General features: G+C 41.4%; 1 protein-coding gene across 6 annotated transcripts in view; it reads right to left on the bottom strand.

Annotated features, from left to right (window-relative positions):
• The window catches only part of LOC149078325 (SLIT-ROBO Rho GTPase-activating protein 3-like), a 183,213-nt gene that overhangs the window by 39,654 nt on the left and 124,712 nt on the right, over nt 1-18,847 (bottom strand). The window contains exon 1 of one of the 6 annotated variants that reach the window (XM_089241978.1): nt 12,395-12,533. The exons of the other annotated variants lie outside the window; for them this stretch is intronic. Within the exon in view, the coding sequence (XP_089098104.1) occupies nt 12,395-12,449 (55 nt within the window). The 5' untranslated portion in view covers nt 12,450-12,533. Of the gene's footprint in view, nt 1-12,394; nt 12,534-18,847 lie in introns of those variants that run through there. 6 annotated transcript variants of the gene reach the window in all.

The following is an 18,847-nucleotide window of genomic DNA, read 5'->3' as shown; positions in this document are numbered from 1 at the left end:
CTCCGCCCACTTCCAGTTAATCTGAAAGGTTTGGGGGGGGGGGAAACATGTTTGCGAACAAAGCCTGTCTTACACAGATAGCTGAGCTCGTCATTGCAGAAATAAAGCCGGGTTTTCCTAGGAATAGAATTTCTGCGCCGTGTGCAGCGTGAAAACGCTGATTGGTTAAAAACCTGAAATTCAGGGGGTTTTTTTTACCAATCAAGAGTTTTCACGCTTCACGCGCTGTAGAAACCCGCTTCTAGGAAAACCTGGCTTTAGAGGAGGTTTTTGGATGCGAGATATCTCGTAGTTTCAGAAATACAAGGCATCAAGTTAGGTGACATGTCTCGTCGTTGCCACTGAGAGGGTTCAATAAAAGAAATATCATACCACGAGCACGTCAGTCTCGACAAAATTAAATTGGTTTTCCTTAACCACCCCTCCCACTTCCGAAAATCAATTTTTCCTCGTGTTGTTCTTTTTTTCATAACTCGGAAAAATATGCTGGTGATAATCGCAAGCTTCTGCCACCGATGATGGCGGCGTGCTTTACCAGCAACAGGCTCAATGACCTCGTAATTTCCCTCCAAAGTTTTTGAATGGGTTTTTCACACACACACACTCTCATACTCCGTTTTCTTCTTCCCTGCTAACGGAAAAAGATCACGGTCGCCATTGTCTAAAAAATGACGGCTTATTTATTTGTATTTGGCAGAATATTTCATTTTCTCCAGTGATTCTCGATAACGTTGTATTATATTATTTTCCTGATTTTCGTCGTTCATTGGATAACTTTTAGGGGTTATTTCAAAGGTGAATGCATATGTACGTGAAGAACATATGCATGATATGATCATTTTTCCGAGGGCAACAGACCTTCCTGTCGAATCGTGATGGGAATATGACATTTGAATTTTCTCGTGTAGGTTTTGTTGCTGCTAGGCGGATACCGTTCGCTGAAACAATAACATCATTGGCATAGGCAGGTGGACAATCGCCCACTCCCGTTTACTATATATATAACTCGATAATTCTCCCCCCCCCCCCCCATTCAAAGAGCCTGTACCCACTTATTGTGCGATATTACGACAAACATAGTTGATAAAAATGGTGTTCCTCAGGGTTCCACATTGCCACCAACTCTTTCTCGTATGGTGTTCTTATTGTTAGGATATTTTCCTCCCTTATAGTTTATAAGTGTTTTTCAATCTTCCTATGTCTATTAGCTCCCATAAAGACCATATTCTTCTGTTATGACCCTCTTATCTTAGTCACCGAAACCTACTAATCCAGGTAATTAATTCCAATTCAATTACCAATTTTCGCTTATTAAAATTGATATCAGAGTGGATTCACAGGGTTCGCAAAAATTTTATGCAAGGAAAATTTGGTTGGTTCACCAAAACCAAGGGCTAGACTGTTACACACACCTCGAACTTAAACCATAAAGTTATTTCACTGAAATGGCCCCCCCCCCCTATTTTTACAGCACTATGGACCCTTCTAAACCAACTATCACATCTCTCAAGCATTAGGACAACGTAACAGCAGGGCTTGTAATGCAAATTGAAAAGAAAAACAATTTAAGCACCAGCAAAATATCTTGGGCGCCAATCATGTGAGTAGTATAACCCTGAGGGTTTCTGGCTTCAAAGAAACCTCAGGGTTATACTACTCGTGTTTTTTTTTTGGTTTTTTTTTTAGAAAAACGTCCTAAAAATGCATACGGCGAATCTCACTTATAACGTTTTTCACAAAACGGTCATGGGAAAACGTTGTAAGCGGGTAAACGATTTAAAGATTTAAGTAAACTTTAAGTAAAGAATTCGTAAGAGTTAGGAGCTTAAGGAGTTGTACTAAGCGGGAAAACGTTTTAAGTGGAAACGTTATAAACGGATTCACTATATATAGAGACCTGTTATAACGAACCAAACTCGTTTAGCACCAGCAATTTTCAGTGAACAAATCTTCCATTTCTAGGCCTTATACGTGTTAAATCGTGATTCGATATAGCGTCAGAATTCTGCAAAATAAATGGTGGCGTTATATCGTGGTTCAACAGTATTTATTTTTTTATATGAAATTTTATCTGGGACTTGGCAACCACTGTCCATGTTTGGAAGACAAGCTGCCATGAAATGAAAAAATAATTACATCATCCCCAGACAATTCAGCACAAGCGTACTCAACCTTTTGGAAAGTGCGTGCCACTCTAGTAATCTAGTCACAAACATAATCTAGAAATGGTCCGGGGTCACTTCAGTGGTCTGGAAATGAGCTGCGGGCAGCTTGAGTGCTCTAGAACTGTGCCGTTGGTCACTCAAGTTCTCTGTGAATATGCTGCGGATCATCTGAGAACGTGCGGCGGGGCCACCTAAGTGATGTGGAAGAGCACCGTGGGTCATTTCAGTGATCTGGAACATCACAGCGAGTGACTTAAGTGACCTGGCACATTACCAGATCACTTAAGTCACATGCCAGTCAGTACCTGCCATTTTAGTAATATTAAGTTTGAGGTAACGGGCCAATGACTCCGAGGGCCACGTTTGACCAGCGGTGAAGCATGTATGATTTAGCAATTACATATAGCAACATTTGTACGATAATGCAGATTCTCTAGTCGCTATGGTGACCCGTGTTTTGCCAAACTTTGCCTAATAGCACCTCACTATCTATTTTTGTACGATATGTGATATTTTTTCTTTTACTTCTTCGCATCCATTTCCAAGAAGTAATGGTGATCACACATACCCTTCTTAGTACTAATAAAAAAAAAGAGAATCGATTTGAGCTTCGTGCGTATTAGCTCTTCATAATCAAAATCAACGTAACAGCCGGAATACGGAATTCTCGTGACTTCCCGATTCCCGGCTTTCATTTCCTTGACTTACCCTTGCCATGAATAATTTAAATATCAGATCATTACTATGATTTGGTGAGATATGATGGGTCGGTCGTAGTCTTTTCTTATCACTCCCGCGTGAGTCATCTATTTGAACAGTGTGAAGTCCTCTCGCTCTATTGGGCGTGTACCTATAATATGTATGTATTATTCGTGCCCCATCCTGAGGGTCGTGGGAGACGCGATTCCACATCTAGCCAGTCTCTAGAATTTTCTATTGATTGGAAGGGGGAAGAGAGATCTTCAATTGAGAGATTCCTCCCGCACCCTTGGGGCAGCCACGATCTATCTACACAGAATGGTGCGTGTGAGTCATTCTTGAGCCCCATGTTTATAAAATGTGACAGATTTCCTGTGCCGAGCTATGGTGCTGAAAATCCTAACAATTTATACGGGTCTTTTCTTTCTAGTTCTTTTGAGTGGTGTGTATAGGATTTTTTTTCAAAGTGTTTGGAGAGTTTCTGCGGGAGTTGTTCTAGAGCTGACGTTGTTTGCTTATAGGTGCGGGCGGATTTTCCTTATTTTTAATGCTACCGCGACCTTCCACCAAGAATTTCAGTCTTTTATCTTCTATATCAAATATTCCAGACTGTCCCCGTTCTCGGGGGAGAAACTACCAAACGGAAGATTTCTAACGTTTTACTTAGTTTAAGTGGAAACCATGATGTTTCGAGACAATTAAACGGAACCCAAACCAATATAGATATCCGTCTCACAACACCGATAGAAATTTTGAATTTTTTCATACCGGGAACCCCCCCCCCCCCCCCCCGCCCCAGAAAAGCACCAATTGCGATCCAAAAAGTGCAAAATGTGCCCAACGAGGTGTCTGAGAAAAAGAAGCCCATAACAAATATGGATGTCATATGCTTCTGAAATACAGCAACCCAATTAAAAATGCAATCACAAAAACTAATGACTATACATACAATAACTTATTACTCGGATTTTTTATGCCCTAATGATGAAACGTCGTTGCTGATAGGTTTAAAAACCTGAATTTACCGATCAGCATTTCATCTTTAGGGGGCACAGGCGTACACAAAATTTTCTCAAAGGGGGGGGGGTTACGTTTTTTCCTGCAAAATAACACTAGAATCTCGGCTTGGGGGTTTAGAACCCCAACCCCCCCCCCCCTCCCCTTCGCGTAATCCAATGTTTAGGGGCATAAAAGCCCTCTTATTACCATACATATACACATCAACATCACTAAGGCGGCGTTTTCCGAAATTCGATCCCTAAGAGTGGGGTTTAAAGGTTGCATAGAGGAATCACACCGAGCCGATACCGCTGAAGCTATACTTATGAAATTTGGTCATTAGTTTTATTTCATGACGTAAATACTCACTAAGGTGGTTTCGACCCCTAAGGAAGTGATAAGGAGGTACAAAGATTATATGGGACAATTATCGCCAAGCCGAAACCGCTGAAGCTATAAATATGAAATTGAGTCAGTATTATATTTTATAATATAAATACCAAGATTAGAATTTTGAAAATTCAACATCCGGGGTGGGGGGTCATCGCAAAGTAATTTTCAGATTACCCAATCCACGCGAGCGTTGTCGCGGATAACAGCTAGTTATCTCAAAAACATTTCGAGACATCCCCTTTGCTGATCTCAACGCACCGAGTGCCGGGGCCGATCTCGAGGCATTCCAAATTTGGTAATGGATGTACGCGAGTACTTTTTTTTCCGAATCTGAATTTAATTTATATCCAACCTCGAACTACAAAACTAAATTATCTCGATGTGTTTGTTCGAGAGCATAAGCCCCGATAAATGGATGTACATATACCACGTCGTTTTTCCTCTTGATGCAAGAAAACTTGGCACGTACTCGCGTAACCTGAGGGTGTGTTTGGTGGTTGGCATTCATAGTAATAACTCTTTACGTGACTCTGTCGGGTCAGTGGGTCTTCGTGGTAGTGACCTTCAAAAATATAAAAAATGTGGGCAACTCTTTTCTATATTAATTCCTCTCTCTTTATGAAAGAGCGAGTTATTTTCTCTCGTAGGATTCGATTCTATTCCTGGCATCGAGTTCTCTCTCTCGCTTTGGAGTTCATTTCTCACCTCTCGTCGTCATCGCGCCTTTTCTCTCGTAGCCATCATCACTCGTCGCAGTCAACAACTTCACAAGGTCGGGACGAGCAGTCGCCCCTTTTCTTCCCTTGTACTTTCTTAATGAAATCCCATCCATAACAGTGTCGTCCGATTTATTTTGGGTTATCGCGTGTGGGAGGATATTGATATGTTTCCTGCGTTTCATATCGGCGCGATTCAGTTCGACGCTTATTTCGGTTCTTTCTGAGGCAAAACGGCAGAAAATTAAGTAAACAGGGCTCGTTAGTGCAATATTATTTGTTTATAAGTTATCATTGGTATGTTATTCATAGAACTGAATAACGCCTTCAATGTGAATCGAGCTAAGTCTTGCGATCGATCCCAGGGATGGTACGGGTGATGATCGGAGGAAGTTGGTTTTCTGTGGGGGGTTTTTCCCGAATTCGAGCCGTTAACAAATTACAGTCGAATCCCGTTTTAACGAATACCGATATAGCGAAAATCTCATTTTAACGAACACGAAAACGAATTCCTTTGTAACGAAATTTCGTTATAACGAAGTGATTTCTCCGGTCTCTTTTTTTTCTTTACGTACTTTCATCTTTACGTCAGAAAACAGATGGCAACTCGACAACATAAATATGTTAGAGCCACACACATTCCGGCACGTGCCAATTCGTTAGAAATGTAGAGGAATGTGTACGAGGTGCATTTGCGGTTAAGTAGTAGTGTTTGCCAATAAATATGACCACTCGCTCACCACAGCGGCAGAGAAAGGAGGGTCATTGAATCCAAGAAAAGTCGATCATCATTCACGAGATTTTTCTTGAGGAAACATTCTTGGCACCTGAGAAATCCGGCTGGTGCCTAAATTTTCTTCCGACTCGTCAGGCCCTTCTTCAGTCTTGCATCCGATTAGTATGAATAGCCACTATAGGACATTTCATGGCGTTTATTCAACGTACTCAAAAAGGAGGGGGGGGGGGGGAAAGAGAAATTTCCCGCCAGAAAATGAGCACGCGTTCACTCACCTTAGAGATAACTAGTCTATGATAATGAGGCAAAGTGTAATTATCATTACGAGGCCTTTCGTTTCAGGTTTTTTTAAACAAGTCACTCTTCCCCGTGAATGGTACGCACATACACACAAAAACCCGCTTATTATACGGATAAGTTTCCTCTTTTTTTTCTCTCCACGAGTTCGAATCCCCAATAACTCATTGATAACTCATGAATAATTAGTATCATGCTCTGCTTTCGATAGTTCTCCGATGCTATCAGTGTTTTCAAACGGGTAACGAGGTTTTTCGGATAGTTATAATAAACAATTATCTCGAAGATTATTGGACAAGGAAAAGGCAGCCATACTGTACAGGCATTTCTAATATTCCTCGATGTGAATGAGAGAAACGCAAACTCACATATCGTTGTTTTCATTAAAAGTAGGACCAGTACTTTCATTATAATGTGAATCGAGGATTATAAACTTCCAAAAGTAATAATTCCATTATTCGACGGGCTGTAATGATATTACAATGGAAGAAAGATAAGGAAAAACAATTATAAAGGCTTTTTTTTACCTTAGTTTTTCATATTGCGTGTGTGTGTATATGAAATGAGTATGGCTTATTTGCAGAGACATCATTTCACTGGCGCTTGCTCATCACCCGTGTCTAATTCTGTGACAGATGAAGATAATTCGGAATGACGATATAATCCGCTGAAATGATTATCATCAGGACTTGGAACTTCCTCTATTTTCTCTTTTATAAGTCACGTAATGTGACTTTTTTTTTCTCCCTAAATCCGTATTTGGCGTGAGTCACAGTCACCTGGTTTCGGAGGATTATGATTCGACTACTACAGATGGAAAAGTACTTATAGAAAGAACGAGTCATTTGGTGACCAACTGATGCTACCGAGGAAATTGTGACTTTTTCCTCCCTTCAAGAAATAGGATTGTCAGACTTTGAAATGAGGGTCTGCATATAAATTTTATGTCTGAATAACACAAAACTGGATTTCGTTATTCGCAGTGACATTTCAGAAATACGCTGCGGGAAGTGGTGAAGAGGGTGGTGTTATCAAACTTTTTGCACCTGCGGCTCTCTTACACTAGTGATCTTTCATAACGCGGCTACCAGTTTTTAGCGATTTACTCGTAGCCATTTTATCACGATGCACAAAAAATTCACCGATAACATTTCGGCACCGAGAGATCGAGTGAGTAGCCGAGTGACCGGGCTAGTCAACAGAGAGCCCGGAAGCGGGTGACCGTGAAGGTGATTCACTGAGACAGAGAGAAAGTGCATGAGCAATCGCCTGAGTCAGTCAGTAAATGAGGGACCAGTGAATAGTGTTCAATGCTCACAATAGTGTTAAAAAATCTAGTGAGTATTCAAATGGACGAGCAATTGAATGAGCATGAAAGCGACAACAAATGAGTGCGAGAGAGGGCGCAAATGATAGAGGGAGCACAAATAAATGAGTGAGAGAGCACGCAAATGAGTGTAACAAAGAGCAAATGAGTGAAACAAGTGTGTGCAAGAGCAAATCACTTGGTAAGTGAGCAAATGTAAATGAGTGAACAAGCGAGTTCATAAGAATGAGTGAGAGGGCATAAGTGAATGAGAGGCAAATGAGATAGAACAAGTGAGTGAGAGTATGCAGATGAGAGAAAGTGAGTGCGAGAGCAAATCACTCGCTAAGTAAGCGAGTGCAAATGAGTGAACAAGCGAGTGCTGAAGCAAAAAAATGAGTGAAGAATTGAGTGCGAGAGCAAATGAGTGAACAAGCGAATAGCTGGAGTAAGTGAGCGAACAAGCGAGCACATCACTTGATATATGAAAGAGTACAAATAAGTGAGAGAGCAACTGAGCGAGCGAACAAGAGAGTTACCACAAGCGTATATGGGGATGCTGCCCTTCCCCCCCCCCCCGTTCAGTGGAAAAAATTGTGTTGTCATAGGTGGGAGGGTGAAGATGGACATTTGCCTCGCCCCCCACCTTGCATACAGTCGGTGATTCTCCCTCACCCGCGTTCGGGGAGCCTGTATCCGCTTATGAGTGAATCCCCATTCACTTTCTCAATGACTACTCACTTTCCCATTTACTCTCCGACTAGGTCACTTGCTCACACTCATTTTCTCGATCACTCTCTTAGTCATTTTCTCAAACTGTTTGGAGACGCCCCCCTCCATTCCCCCAGAGCTGCGAAGCACACTCTTAAAACCAACAGTTGCCTACGCAAGTAGGCCTCAAACTACGGAATAAACGAATAAATCGAAACTAAGCAATAAAAAGCGTCAAATATCCCCTACTTTTGCTGAACACATCAAAAAGTAGGGAATAACTGAACGTTATCGCGATTTTAAGAGAGGAAAATTCTAATACAATGGCGAATTCGTTTAGTTGAGAAGCAGCTCTTTGTAGCCACACTCGAGATTGGCCTCCTTTATCAGGCCAATGTTTTATTTCCCCCACATACATAAATAAAAATCGTTGGCCACAAAAATATTCGAGTGTTTTGACAAGATAATTCCTTAAAAGAAAACACAACACACACTTCCGGCTACCATATTTTATCTGCGTAAAACCAGTAGCTATAGAAACAGACACTGAGGCGACACATTTTTTTCTTCAGACACACGGAAAAAAAATTAAATTGAAGACAAAGAAGACGAGTCGTAAAACGGACATTTACGGCTAAAAACAAAAATAATAAAAACATTATTTACACCGGGTGATATTCGAGGGGGTAAATGACACAAAAACAGCGCGCACACGTCACGAAAAAACGCACGCGTGGACCGTAAATCAATCTGTTTGGCATGCTGTATTTAATCCCCACTCGTTGTATACGATTTTCACTGCTTAAGTATCTTCATCAGAATTTGACAGTAATCTCTCCCATACGACGGTCGTAATTTATAACGAGGGCATCGGTAGCAGTGGGCAATAACACGTTGATTGGTTTCAGTTTCGAATAGTGGCCCTTTAAGAGCATTGTTATACGACGGGTCACAATCGTTGCCAAATACTTTGCTGCGACACTAATTGTTACCACAACGATCGTCACCCATAGATAGCAAATAAAGCTATCTGTAACTTTGGTAGCAGCGTAACTCTCTAACAATTGGTGTCGTGCAGCAAAGCTTTTCTTCAAGACCATTAAAGCCATCTCTTTGTTTCAATTGCTGTAGTAAAATAGCTCTTGATAACGATTCGACGTCGCAACAAAGTTTTCTGTAATAATTGATTCGCATAAAAGCTCTTTGTAACAACTGACGTAGCAACAAAAATATTTGTAACTGACTCGCAACAAGGTCCGACGAGCTAGCACTGTCGTAACATAGCTCGTTGTTAATAGTTAGTTCTATTGTTATAGAGAGCTTTTTTCGACGTCAATTGTTGCGATGTCAATCGTTACAAAGAGCTTTGTTGCGAAATGAGAGAGCTATGTTGAAACGTCTATCGTTTTGAAGAGGTATGCTACGACACTGTTACTAAGAGTTTTGTTTTGAGGTCAATCGCTATCTAGAGCTCTAATGCGACGCTAACTCTAACAAAGAGCTTTGATGAGAAACTAACTGTTATAGAGTGCTCTGGTCCGATGTCAATTGTTACAGAGAGCCTTCTTGCAATGTCAATTACGAAGAGCTTTGTCACGAGGTCAATTGTTATAAAAAGCTATGTCGCGAAGATAAAAGAAATTTATTGAGACAACTGTTACAGAGTGCTCTGTTGCGATGTCAATTGTTTATGTCACATGTTACGAACAACCGCTGCGACGTTAACTACAGACAGCTTTGTTGTGACGTCAACTATTTCAGTGAGGTTACTTAAAATGACAATAGTTACAAAGAGCTTTGTTGCGACATCAAATGTTATCAAGAGCCCGACGTTTAACTGTTGCAGAGAGCTGTGTTCAAAACAAGGAAACAGCTCTTATGAACGTAAAGAAAAGCTTTGTTGTACGACAATTGTTACAGTTCTATTGCGACCAATTGTTGAAAAGAGCTTCGTTGTCACAGCAAATCAGTACCAAGTCTCTCGTTGACTTCAAGAGCTTTGCTGTGTGTCAAAAATTGTTATGAAATGCTCGGTAGTTACCAGTGTCCCCTTCATAGCTGCAAGCGCGCGTACACAGAATTTTTACTGGTACAAAAGAATACTATACAAGAGGAAACTATAATTTATAATCATGCTTCATTACGACAGCAATATTTAGTTTCGTTTCCATAAGATTGTTGAAATAAACTGTGTGTTATAAATTGATTGTTAAAAATAGCTTATAATTTAGAATTCGTTATATAATTTGAAATGGAAGCGTCTGTTTTAATCGGGTCCTCTTTGGTCCACCCGTAGGGAAGTTCAAAACACCGCTGAAGTTAAAAAAAAATCTCACTCGAATCTCGCCTCCCGGCGTACACCTGGAATTCCACACGCGCTCTCAGACAGGTCACGTCGCTGTGGTATGCGCGTATATATTCCCATCTCATCCCTTGATATACACTTTTCAACCGAAAGGTCAGCCACAATGAAGGCGGGACATGCGTACAAAAACAACGCAGCGGACCGTAAATAGCCATTCAATCCACAACTGAAGGGCGCTGTGAAAAAGAAGAAAGCTTGTACATACAACGCCGAACAGAGCACGGAAATTACAATTCAAGGGCGCATTCATCATTTGTAGAGGAACAGCGGCAACGAAAAGAGAAACGGTATACTAATTAAGCTTTACATAATGTATAAATTGCACATTGAATGAAATACAATGAAACTACTCCCGAGAGGTCACTTTTTTTTAAAGGCCCATACAGTCGACACAGCTTAATCGGATAACCCGCTTAAATGGATAAAATCCTCCGGCACCAAAATTTCTCCCATGGAGACAAGGTTAAAAAGTTAATAAGGTTAAAATCGCTTAATACGATAATTTCAACTTTTCCCCACTTACGCGAATATTACGCCTCGCACGTCGACTGTTAATACACATCCACCACTATACACATGTTTTTAATTGAATAAACATTTTTTTGGGAGTAGCTACTGGCCTCCAAGTATTCAAGTTGTCTTCAATACGTACATTTAATTATTTTATTTTTGTTCTCTGTTGAGCCAGTAGAGGGTGCTAACTTCCCCAATGAAAAGTATAAACCTTCAGTATTGTGATCATTTTATATAATTAAATATAAATATATCATTTCAATGTTGACATACGATTTATTCGAGAAGCCCTGTTAATTTTGATCCCTTTTCCCATAAAATCGGATACCCCGCTTAATCGGATATTGCGTGCTGGAATCGTTGATATCCGATTAAACTGGGTCGACTGTTTTTCCTGGTCCAGAATTTTCTCTCACTTTAATACAAATCTTCTGAGGGCCCACGTCTCCTGACAGCCGGTTTTCCGAAAAACAAAGGGGTGCTCCCACTCAAGAGATATGTATCTCCCTGCAGTTCTGGAACAATAAAACCTCTTTTAAGAGGGCTACTCGCTTTGTTACGCAGAAGGCCGGCAATACGGCCTGCGTTGAAGGCGAGTAACCCTCTCTGCCAATAACATGGAAGACACGGACTTATTTACAAAATATCCAGTATATAATAATGCAAAAACAATAAATTAACAATTTAACCATTCAAGCCTGGCGACCCCCCCCCCCACTTCACCCACGAAAACTCGAGGACCCACAATGAGGTCGGAGGCCCAAAGCAGAATGTTTTGCATTGTTCAGCAAAGAGCCCACAGCCGTCTGAAAATGTGCTGCCGTAAAAAGTTCCATAATAGTGTATAGTATATACAAAAGAGTTCTTTTCTTATAGAATTCTTACCAAGATTGTTCTGCGTATAGCCATTATATAGGGTTATACAGTCGCCTTAGTTCTGCGACGAACGTACGTACGTCACAGACACGTTCGGCATACTCTGCTTTGGATGGGGGGGTGGTGGTGACAGGGCTCCAGCTCCGGAAGATTGTCTTTTTTCCCCCGCTATTAAATTCGTTACCAGTGAAAAGTCCGGCGTGAGGCATACGGAAGATCCCAACCCAGGGGTTATGCTGTAGGACGTGGGGCTACGTCAAGGGGTCCGTTCATGGACCCTAAGTTAAACCCCCCCCCCCTCTCTCATTCCAGCAGGTACGACATCTCTTCCACAGAAAATCGGTCAGTCGGAGAGGTAACACCTGAATAGACAGCGGACATGGAGAAAACATTTCGGAACAGAATAAAATCGGCTTCATTGGAAGGTAAAAGCCGCTTCTTCAAAGAGACCACCTTCCATTGGGGCCAATTTTTTTCTAGTGCAGAATTTTTCTACCCACACACCTAGCCCAAATCTCCGAAGGGCTGCTTTTCTGATGAACAAACGCGGTGGTCTCTCGAAGGCACATTTAACTGTATTTTAAACACAAATGAATACAAGATATAATCAACACTCACCTCCCCATTCGATTTCGATAGGCGCGACCCAACACGCCAATCCAGGAGATCGCATAGCTGGCTAATCTGCGTAATCGCGTAGAAAAAAAAAAACAACTACACTGAATGATAATGGCGAAACATCACTAGTAGGATATTCTGGTCCCAATGCGTCCAACACAAGATAAGTCGATTCTTCTCAGACACCACTATCTATCCGTTCAAACTGACATTACTCCTTCAATGTCCGATTCCGCAGCAACATTGTCACACAAACACCACGCACTAATGAGCATAATCCAGAGGACGAGACACCATCCAATGTAAACACAACGTGGATAACCGATATTAAACAATAATTATCCGTATCCAGATACTGAATGTGGGAGCTAATCCCCCCCTTCGAATGATATTCAACACTTGAGTGTGTGCAATAACAATCGAAAAAATTGTTACTAATTAAATTGTATTCCTACGGTGTGTACCATCACCCAACTTCACCGCCAATGCGTTCTCAATCGTGCATCGGGAAGGAAATGACACAAGAATAGCCTTTCATTCAGAAGAGTTGCTTCTGCTCGATAGGGAGGAAAACTCTCAAAACAAAATAGAAACCACGCCAAAGCATCGCCAAGCATCACTAAGAGCGGGATTTCGGATTCATTCTTTCATTAACGAGTGTTGTGCGGAGAAATCAGCTTTCCGAAAACTTTCAAGTGGAGGGAAACGGTCCGGTCCGAATTAACATACATATTCTCGAGCTCTATACGTTAAACAACGACACAGGGTGGACGGGAAGTCCTCAACACATTTTAAAAATAACTAGCAAATCAACCAATTGGGATAAGAAGGTGCGGTTTGCACTAAAATATTCAGTTGTGCTCATTGGAGTTTTTTGATAAATTAAAAAAAAAATTCACTCACAGGGGGCGCTGAAAAACGAAATACTCGACATAACACATAAAAGGCAACACAAACAGTGTGCATATACTATTAATGACAATTATTTGCATTACATAAAACTATCGCATCTGAATATCAGCGCCCTTTTTAGCTCGGGCTACATCTAAACGAGTGGAAGGGTGCTCGTGTTCAAATGCGATAATTTTATGTACACAAATTATCATAAACATTAATTATGCACTGTTTCTGTTGCATTTTGTTTTGTCAAGATTTTCGTTTTACAGCGACACCTGTGAATGAAACTTGAATTTTTTCAATAAATAAAAAAAAACCCCTAGGCCACGATAGGTATTTTAGTGCAAACCCCATCTTTTTTACATCAATTCGTTGGTTTTTATTTTTTTAAATGACTTCTCGTCCACCCTGTGTATTGCATTATTTGTCCACGGGGGGAAAAAAGCTGAATAACTGGTCTATGTTAAATTTTTGCGAAATAGGTTTCTGACTGCATAATGTTCCATAGAGCTTCCGTTACAGGTTCCTTAAGTTAGTTCCTGCAGAAACCCACATATTTCGATGCTATGCTATTTTAACCCTTTAAGCGGCAATTAGAAATCACTAAACCTCCCCTTCAAAATGTCATCTCTCTTTTAAAGTAGCAGTCTTTTCTTCTGATTTTCAGCAAGAGCAAACTAGGGGGGGGGGGGTATAGAGAAACGTTTTACATTGAGAAATCAACTTTACAAAACATCTAGGCTTGTCAATGCTGAAATCAGAGGATTTCGTGGGGGCGAGATATCTCGTCGTTGCCGCTTAAAGCGTTAACCAGCGGCTATAGCGCGTTCTATATTTGAAACAACGGTCTGTGTAGCCAATTGCGTCTGAGCTGCAACCCCCCCCCCCTTCCTATATCCGCCTATGGTGGCGATGACTGTATTGTCAATGCATTCATCGAAACTTCTATCGGAACCGAATCGTAAGCTCACGTTTATTTTCGTACCAATGCTATTCGTCCGGTAAATACTCGGTCAAATAACGATCGAAACTTCAGTTGATTACACTTCCAGATGACCACACTTCCTTAAGGGGCCATTCAAATATTACGTAAGCAGATTTTCAGCCATTTTTGACCTCCTTTCCCCCCCCCCCCACCCTGTCAGCAAAACACTGAGCCCCTCCCCCCGTCAGCAGCTTAAAATATTTCATATCTTCTAAAAAGGGATGGTTGATGACGTAAGCAACCTTCAAACCCCTCTCCCCCCATGTCATCAAATCCCAACCCCCCCCCCCGATGCTGACGTAATACTTTAATGACCCCTAATCACTTACGATCAAGAACGTAATATTTCATCCAAACGCCAGTGGAAGAAATTCAAACAAGTTCTCGATATAAGCTTTGTGTGAGGCAACCCTATATTTTTTCTCTTGGTTTTTTGTATACCTTGATAGTAGCTTTTAGGACAAGGTTGCCATATTTATTGCCGATTCGTCAAATAGAGAGCATCCAAACTTCTTGCCAATCACTTGTTAATCTTAGGGGTTAAATAAAAGATGAGGAGTGGGGAGGAATAGTCTAAACAAACAGCTTAAAAGGTCAACCCAAAGAGTAATTCATAGAAAGTGGGGTTTATTTCAGAGAGACATTGAGAGAGAAAACTCTCGGGCCCGAGTAACTACTCCATAACTCTTGCATTCACAACAAATAAAGACTGCGCAAAGAAATACGAGAGAGGCTGTTGCAGTGGAAGGGCATAAACATTGCGCGAGTAGAGAGAAGTTAAATCATACAAAGCAGAAATTCTCTTCCGTCACTGCTGATGCTATTTCGGAGAGTGGCCGACTCCCATTTTAAATGGCAACGAGAGAGAGAGAGAGAATAAATAACACAAACAAAATAACGTCACAGCTGGACAAACACTTTTCACACGTGAAGCACGAGCACCAAAAAACAAAGGATGCGAACACCGCAGTAATTATGGACTGTATCACGGAAAAGGCGATACTCGATTAAACGAACGTGCTTATCGACAACAATGAACACATCACGCATTCCTATATCGAAAAGTTTTTTTTTTTTTTTTTTTTTTTTTTTTTTTAAATAAATAAAGAGTATGCATGCGCCGCAAAAAAATTAGCCAAGTGATCCTCAAAGTGTGAGCCGCGGCTCTAGGGAGCGTCGAAGCACTTTGTCAACGAAATCATTCACCTAGATTACAGAGACGAGTGCTTCCCTTGGGGAGCGATGGAAGCTATGGATTTAACAGGATCCCATGGGTTCACTTGAGTGAGAGAAAAAAATTCTGATGAAGGGGGCGATGGAATAAAAAGTTTGGGAAACTGACCTAGATGGACCTATGTTTTCATCCTTGGCTTCTCGCCACTGATGAAGGTCGTGAAGCTTCCAACGCTGTCTCTTCTCCCCATCACCCCAACAATTGGAACGTATCTTGTTGGAGGTCTACCTTATTTTCGTTGAACAGAGCTAGGATACCAGCTGGTGACTCTGTATGACCATCTGTTACCTTTGAACATCGCTATGTGGCCTACCATGTCTTCTTGCTTATACACTGAAGAGCCAAAAAAACTGGTGTACCTGCCTAATATCGTGTAGGGCCCCCGCGAGCACGCTGAAGTGCCGAAACATGACGTGGCATGGACTCGACTAATGTCTGAAGTAGTGCTGGAGGTAATTGACACCATGAATCCTGCAGGGCTGTCCATAAATCCGTAGGAGTAAGAGGGGGTGGAGATCTCTTCTGAACTAAAGTCAGAAGAGTGTTCCTGGAGCCACTTTGTAGCAATTCTGGACGTGTGGGGTGTCGCATTGTCCTGCTGAAATTGTCCAAGTCCGTCGGAATGCACAATGGACATGAATGGATGCAGGTGATCAGACAGGATGCTTACGTACCTGTCAGAGTCGTATCAGGTGTCCCATATCACGCCAACTGCACACGCCCCATACCATCACAGAGCCTCCACCAGCTTGAACAGTCCCCTGTTGACATGTAGGGTCCATGGATTCATGAGGTTGTCTCCATACCCGTACACGTCCATCAGCTCGAAGTAATTGGAACCGAGACTCGTCAGACCAGGCAACGTGTTTCCAGTCCTCAACAGTCCAATGTCGGTGTTGTCGGGCCCAGGCGAGGCGTAAAGCTTTGTGTCGTGCAGTCATCAAGGGTACACGAGTGGGCCTTCGGCTCCGAAAGACCATATCGATGATGTTTCGTTGAATGGTTCGCACGCTGACACTTGTTGATGGCCCAGCATTGAAATCTGCAGCAATTTGCGGAAGGGTTGCACGTCTGTCACGTTTAATGATTCTCGTCAGTCCCGTTCTTGCATGATCTTTTTCCGGCCGCAGCGATGTCGTAGATTTAATTTTTTACCGGATTCCCGATATTCACGGTACACTCGTGAAATGGTCGTACGTGAAAATCCAAATTTTATCGCTACCTCGGAGATGCTATGTCCCATCTCTCGTGCGCCGACTATAACACCACGTTCAAACTCACTTAAATCTCGATAACCTGCCATTGTAGCAGCAGTAACCGATCTAAAAACTATGCCAGACACTTGTTGTGTTATATAGGCGTTGCAGACCGCAGCGCCGTACTCTGATTGGTTCCATATCTCTTTATTTGCATACGCATGCCTACCAGTTTTTTTGGCTCTTCAGTTTATAATCCATATATAGAAAATTGATTTTCTATCTGTGTGTTCTCTATACAGATCTACAATTTTAGATCTATCGTCACCACAAATTTTGCATATATACCAATTGGGACCAGACTTGAACGATGGGCTACATTAAAAGTTCATCAGAGCTGGGCAAATACCAGAAATGGGCGAAAAACTGTCGGGCAACAATGGTTTTTGGGCCTCAACAATCAGTTTCGGAACGTTGTTGGTTACCGTGGTTGCCTAGCAATGCGTTTCAGACGTGTATATGCCTTTACAATGGTTTGTCACTTCTTTAAAGCTGCCAGCATATATGTATAATAGTTTATGCCTTTATAATGGTTTGCCACTTTTTCAATCCTCCCAGTAATGAGACTTTTTGAATAGATATCATCAGCATCGCTGAGTCAGGCAAAGGATGACCCCCCCCCCCATAGAAATCAGTGTTAAAATTTCCGATTTCATTGTAGAAATGCGGAAATTTAGTGGGGTTTCCGCCACATCAATAATTTTATAAATTGTATTAAATTCTAGATTTTTGAAATATTGAGTTCGCTTAACCACTAAGCCCAGAAAATTAAATATGAAGTAATTAGCCGGACCTACTTTCGAGTTGCAAATCCATGCAATAACATTGATATTTCAACCGTTTATTTATATCTTCTCAAGCATGAAAATTAATGTCTCCGTATTGTCTTTTAATATCAACTGCAAAAATTCATATAGTTTATTATGGGCCCGTAAAGTGCATCGAAGAAATTCCACAGCTTTAACTAAGCATTTTTTTGAAGCAGAAATAGGCAGATGGATAACTTGAAGTTCAAGGGGAGGGGGATCGAAATAACTGGCACCCCTTGAAAAAGGAAAAAAAAATATTTTCATTTCTATGTTTCTTTAAATATAAATTTGTTTATTTCATGAGACGCGCAGGAAGTTGTCATATTGGTTAACTTGGACACGGTTTGCATGTCCCTCAAAGAAAGTGGGAGATATCACGTGATCCAAAAAGCGTCATTGAAGAAAACACGGGCAGCACCGGGTATTATATCTAGTTTGCTTAACTAGCTATAATGCCCGGCGCTGCCCGGGTTTTCTTCCATGAGGTTTTTGGATCACGTGATATCTCCCTCTTTCTTTGAGGGACATGCAAACCGTTTCCAAGTTAACCAATATGACAACTTCCTGCGCGTCTCATGAAAGAAACCAATCTAGAGTTAAAGAAACATAGAAATGAATATACAGGGTGTTTCAAAAACAATCATCTGATTTAAAAAAATCATAACTATTCAGCTTTTAATCCGTTTGGATCGAATAATGTATAGGTAGAAAGAGGAAAATCTCGAGTATCGCGCAGTTGCCGACAGGTAGCGCTAACGCTATTCCTTCAGCCGTCACTTCAGTGTTTGTCAAGATTGGCTTTTGCCACTGTTAGAAACCGATTCGGATGACTTCATTTTCCAGCAGGACGGGGCACCATCACACTGGAGCTTGGACGTCCGAGAATTTTTGATCAATTGCATTCCTAAACGATGGATCGGTCGTACGGGATCTGACAAAACATCACTGGTCTCCAAGATCGCCGAACCTCACAGTGTGCGACTTTTTCTTATGGGGCTTTATAAAATACTACGTTTATGTGCCTCCCCTTCCAGCTACATTAGCCGAACTGAAGGTACCCATAACAGCAGCCGTGGAAGCAGTGGATGCAAACATGCTCGCAAAAGTTTGGGACGAATTTGACTACCGTATAGACGTGCATCCCAAGGTGGACATATTGAGCACTTTTGTATTTGGTTTGTAAAAAAACTTTGATTAGCCATGTAATATGAAATTAATCTTAAGTGTCTATCTCCAATATTTTTCGTAAAATACGCATTTCAAATAAGGTGA

This window comes from Pholcus phalangioides, unplaced genomic scaffold (assembly GCF_987345545.1).
Source record: "Pholcus phalangioides strain wild (caught in Gottingen) unplaced genomic scaffold, Ppha-v1.0 ptg000014l_1, whole genome shotgun sequence".
Classification (NCBI taxonomy): domain Eukaryota; kingdom Metazoa; phylum Arthropoda; class Arachnida; order Araneae; family Pholcidae; genus Pholcus; species Pholcus phalangioides.
This window is presented reverse-complemented; position numbering and strand designations above follow the sequence as displayed.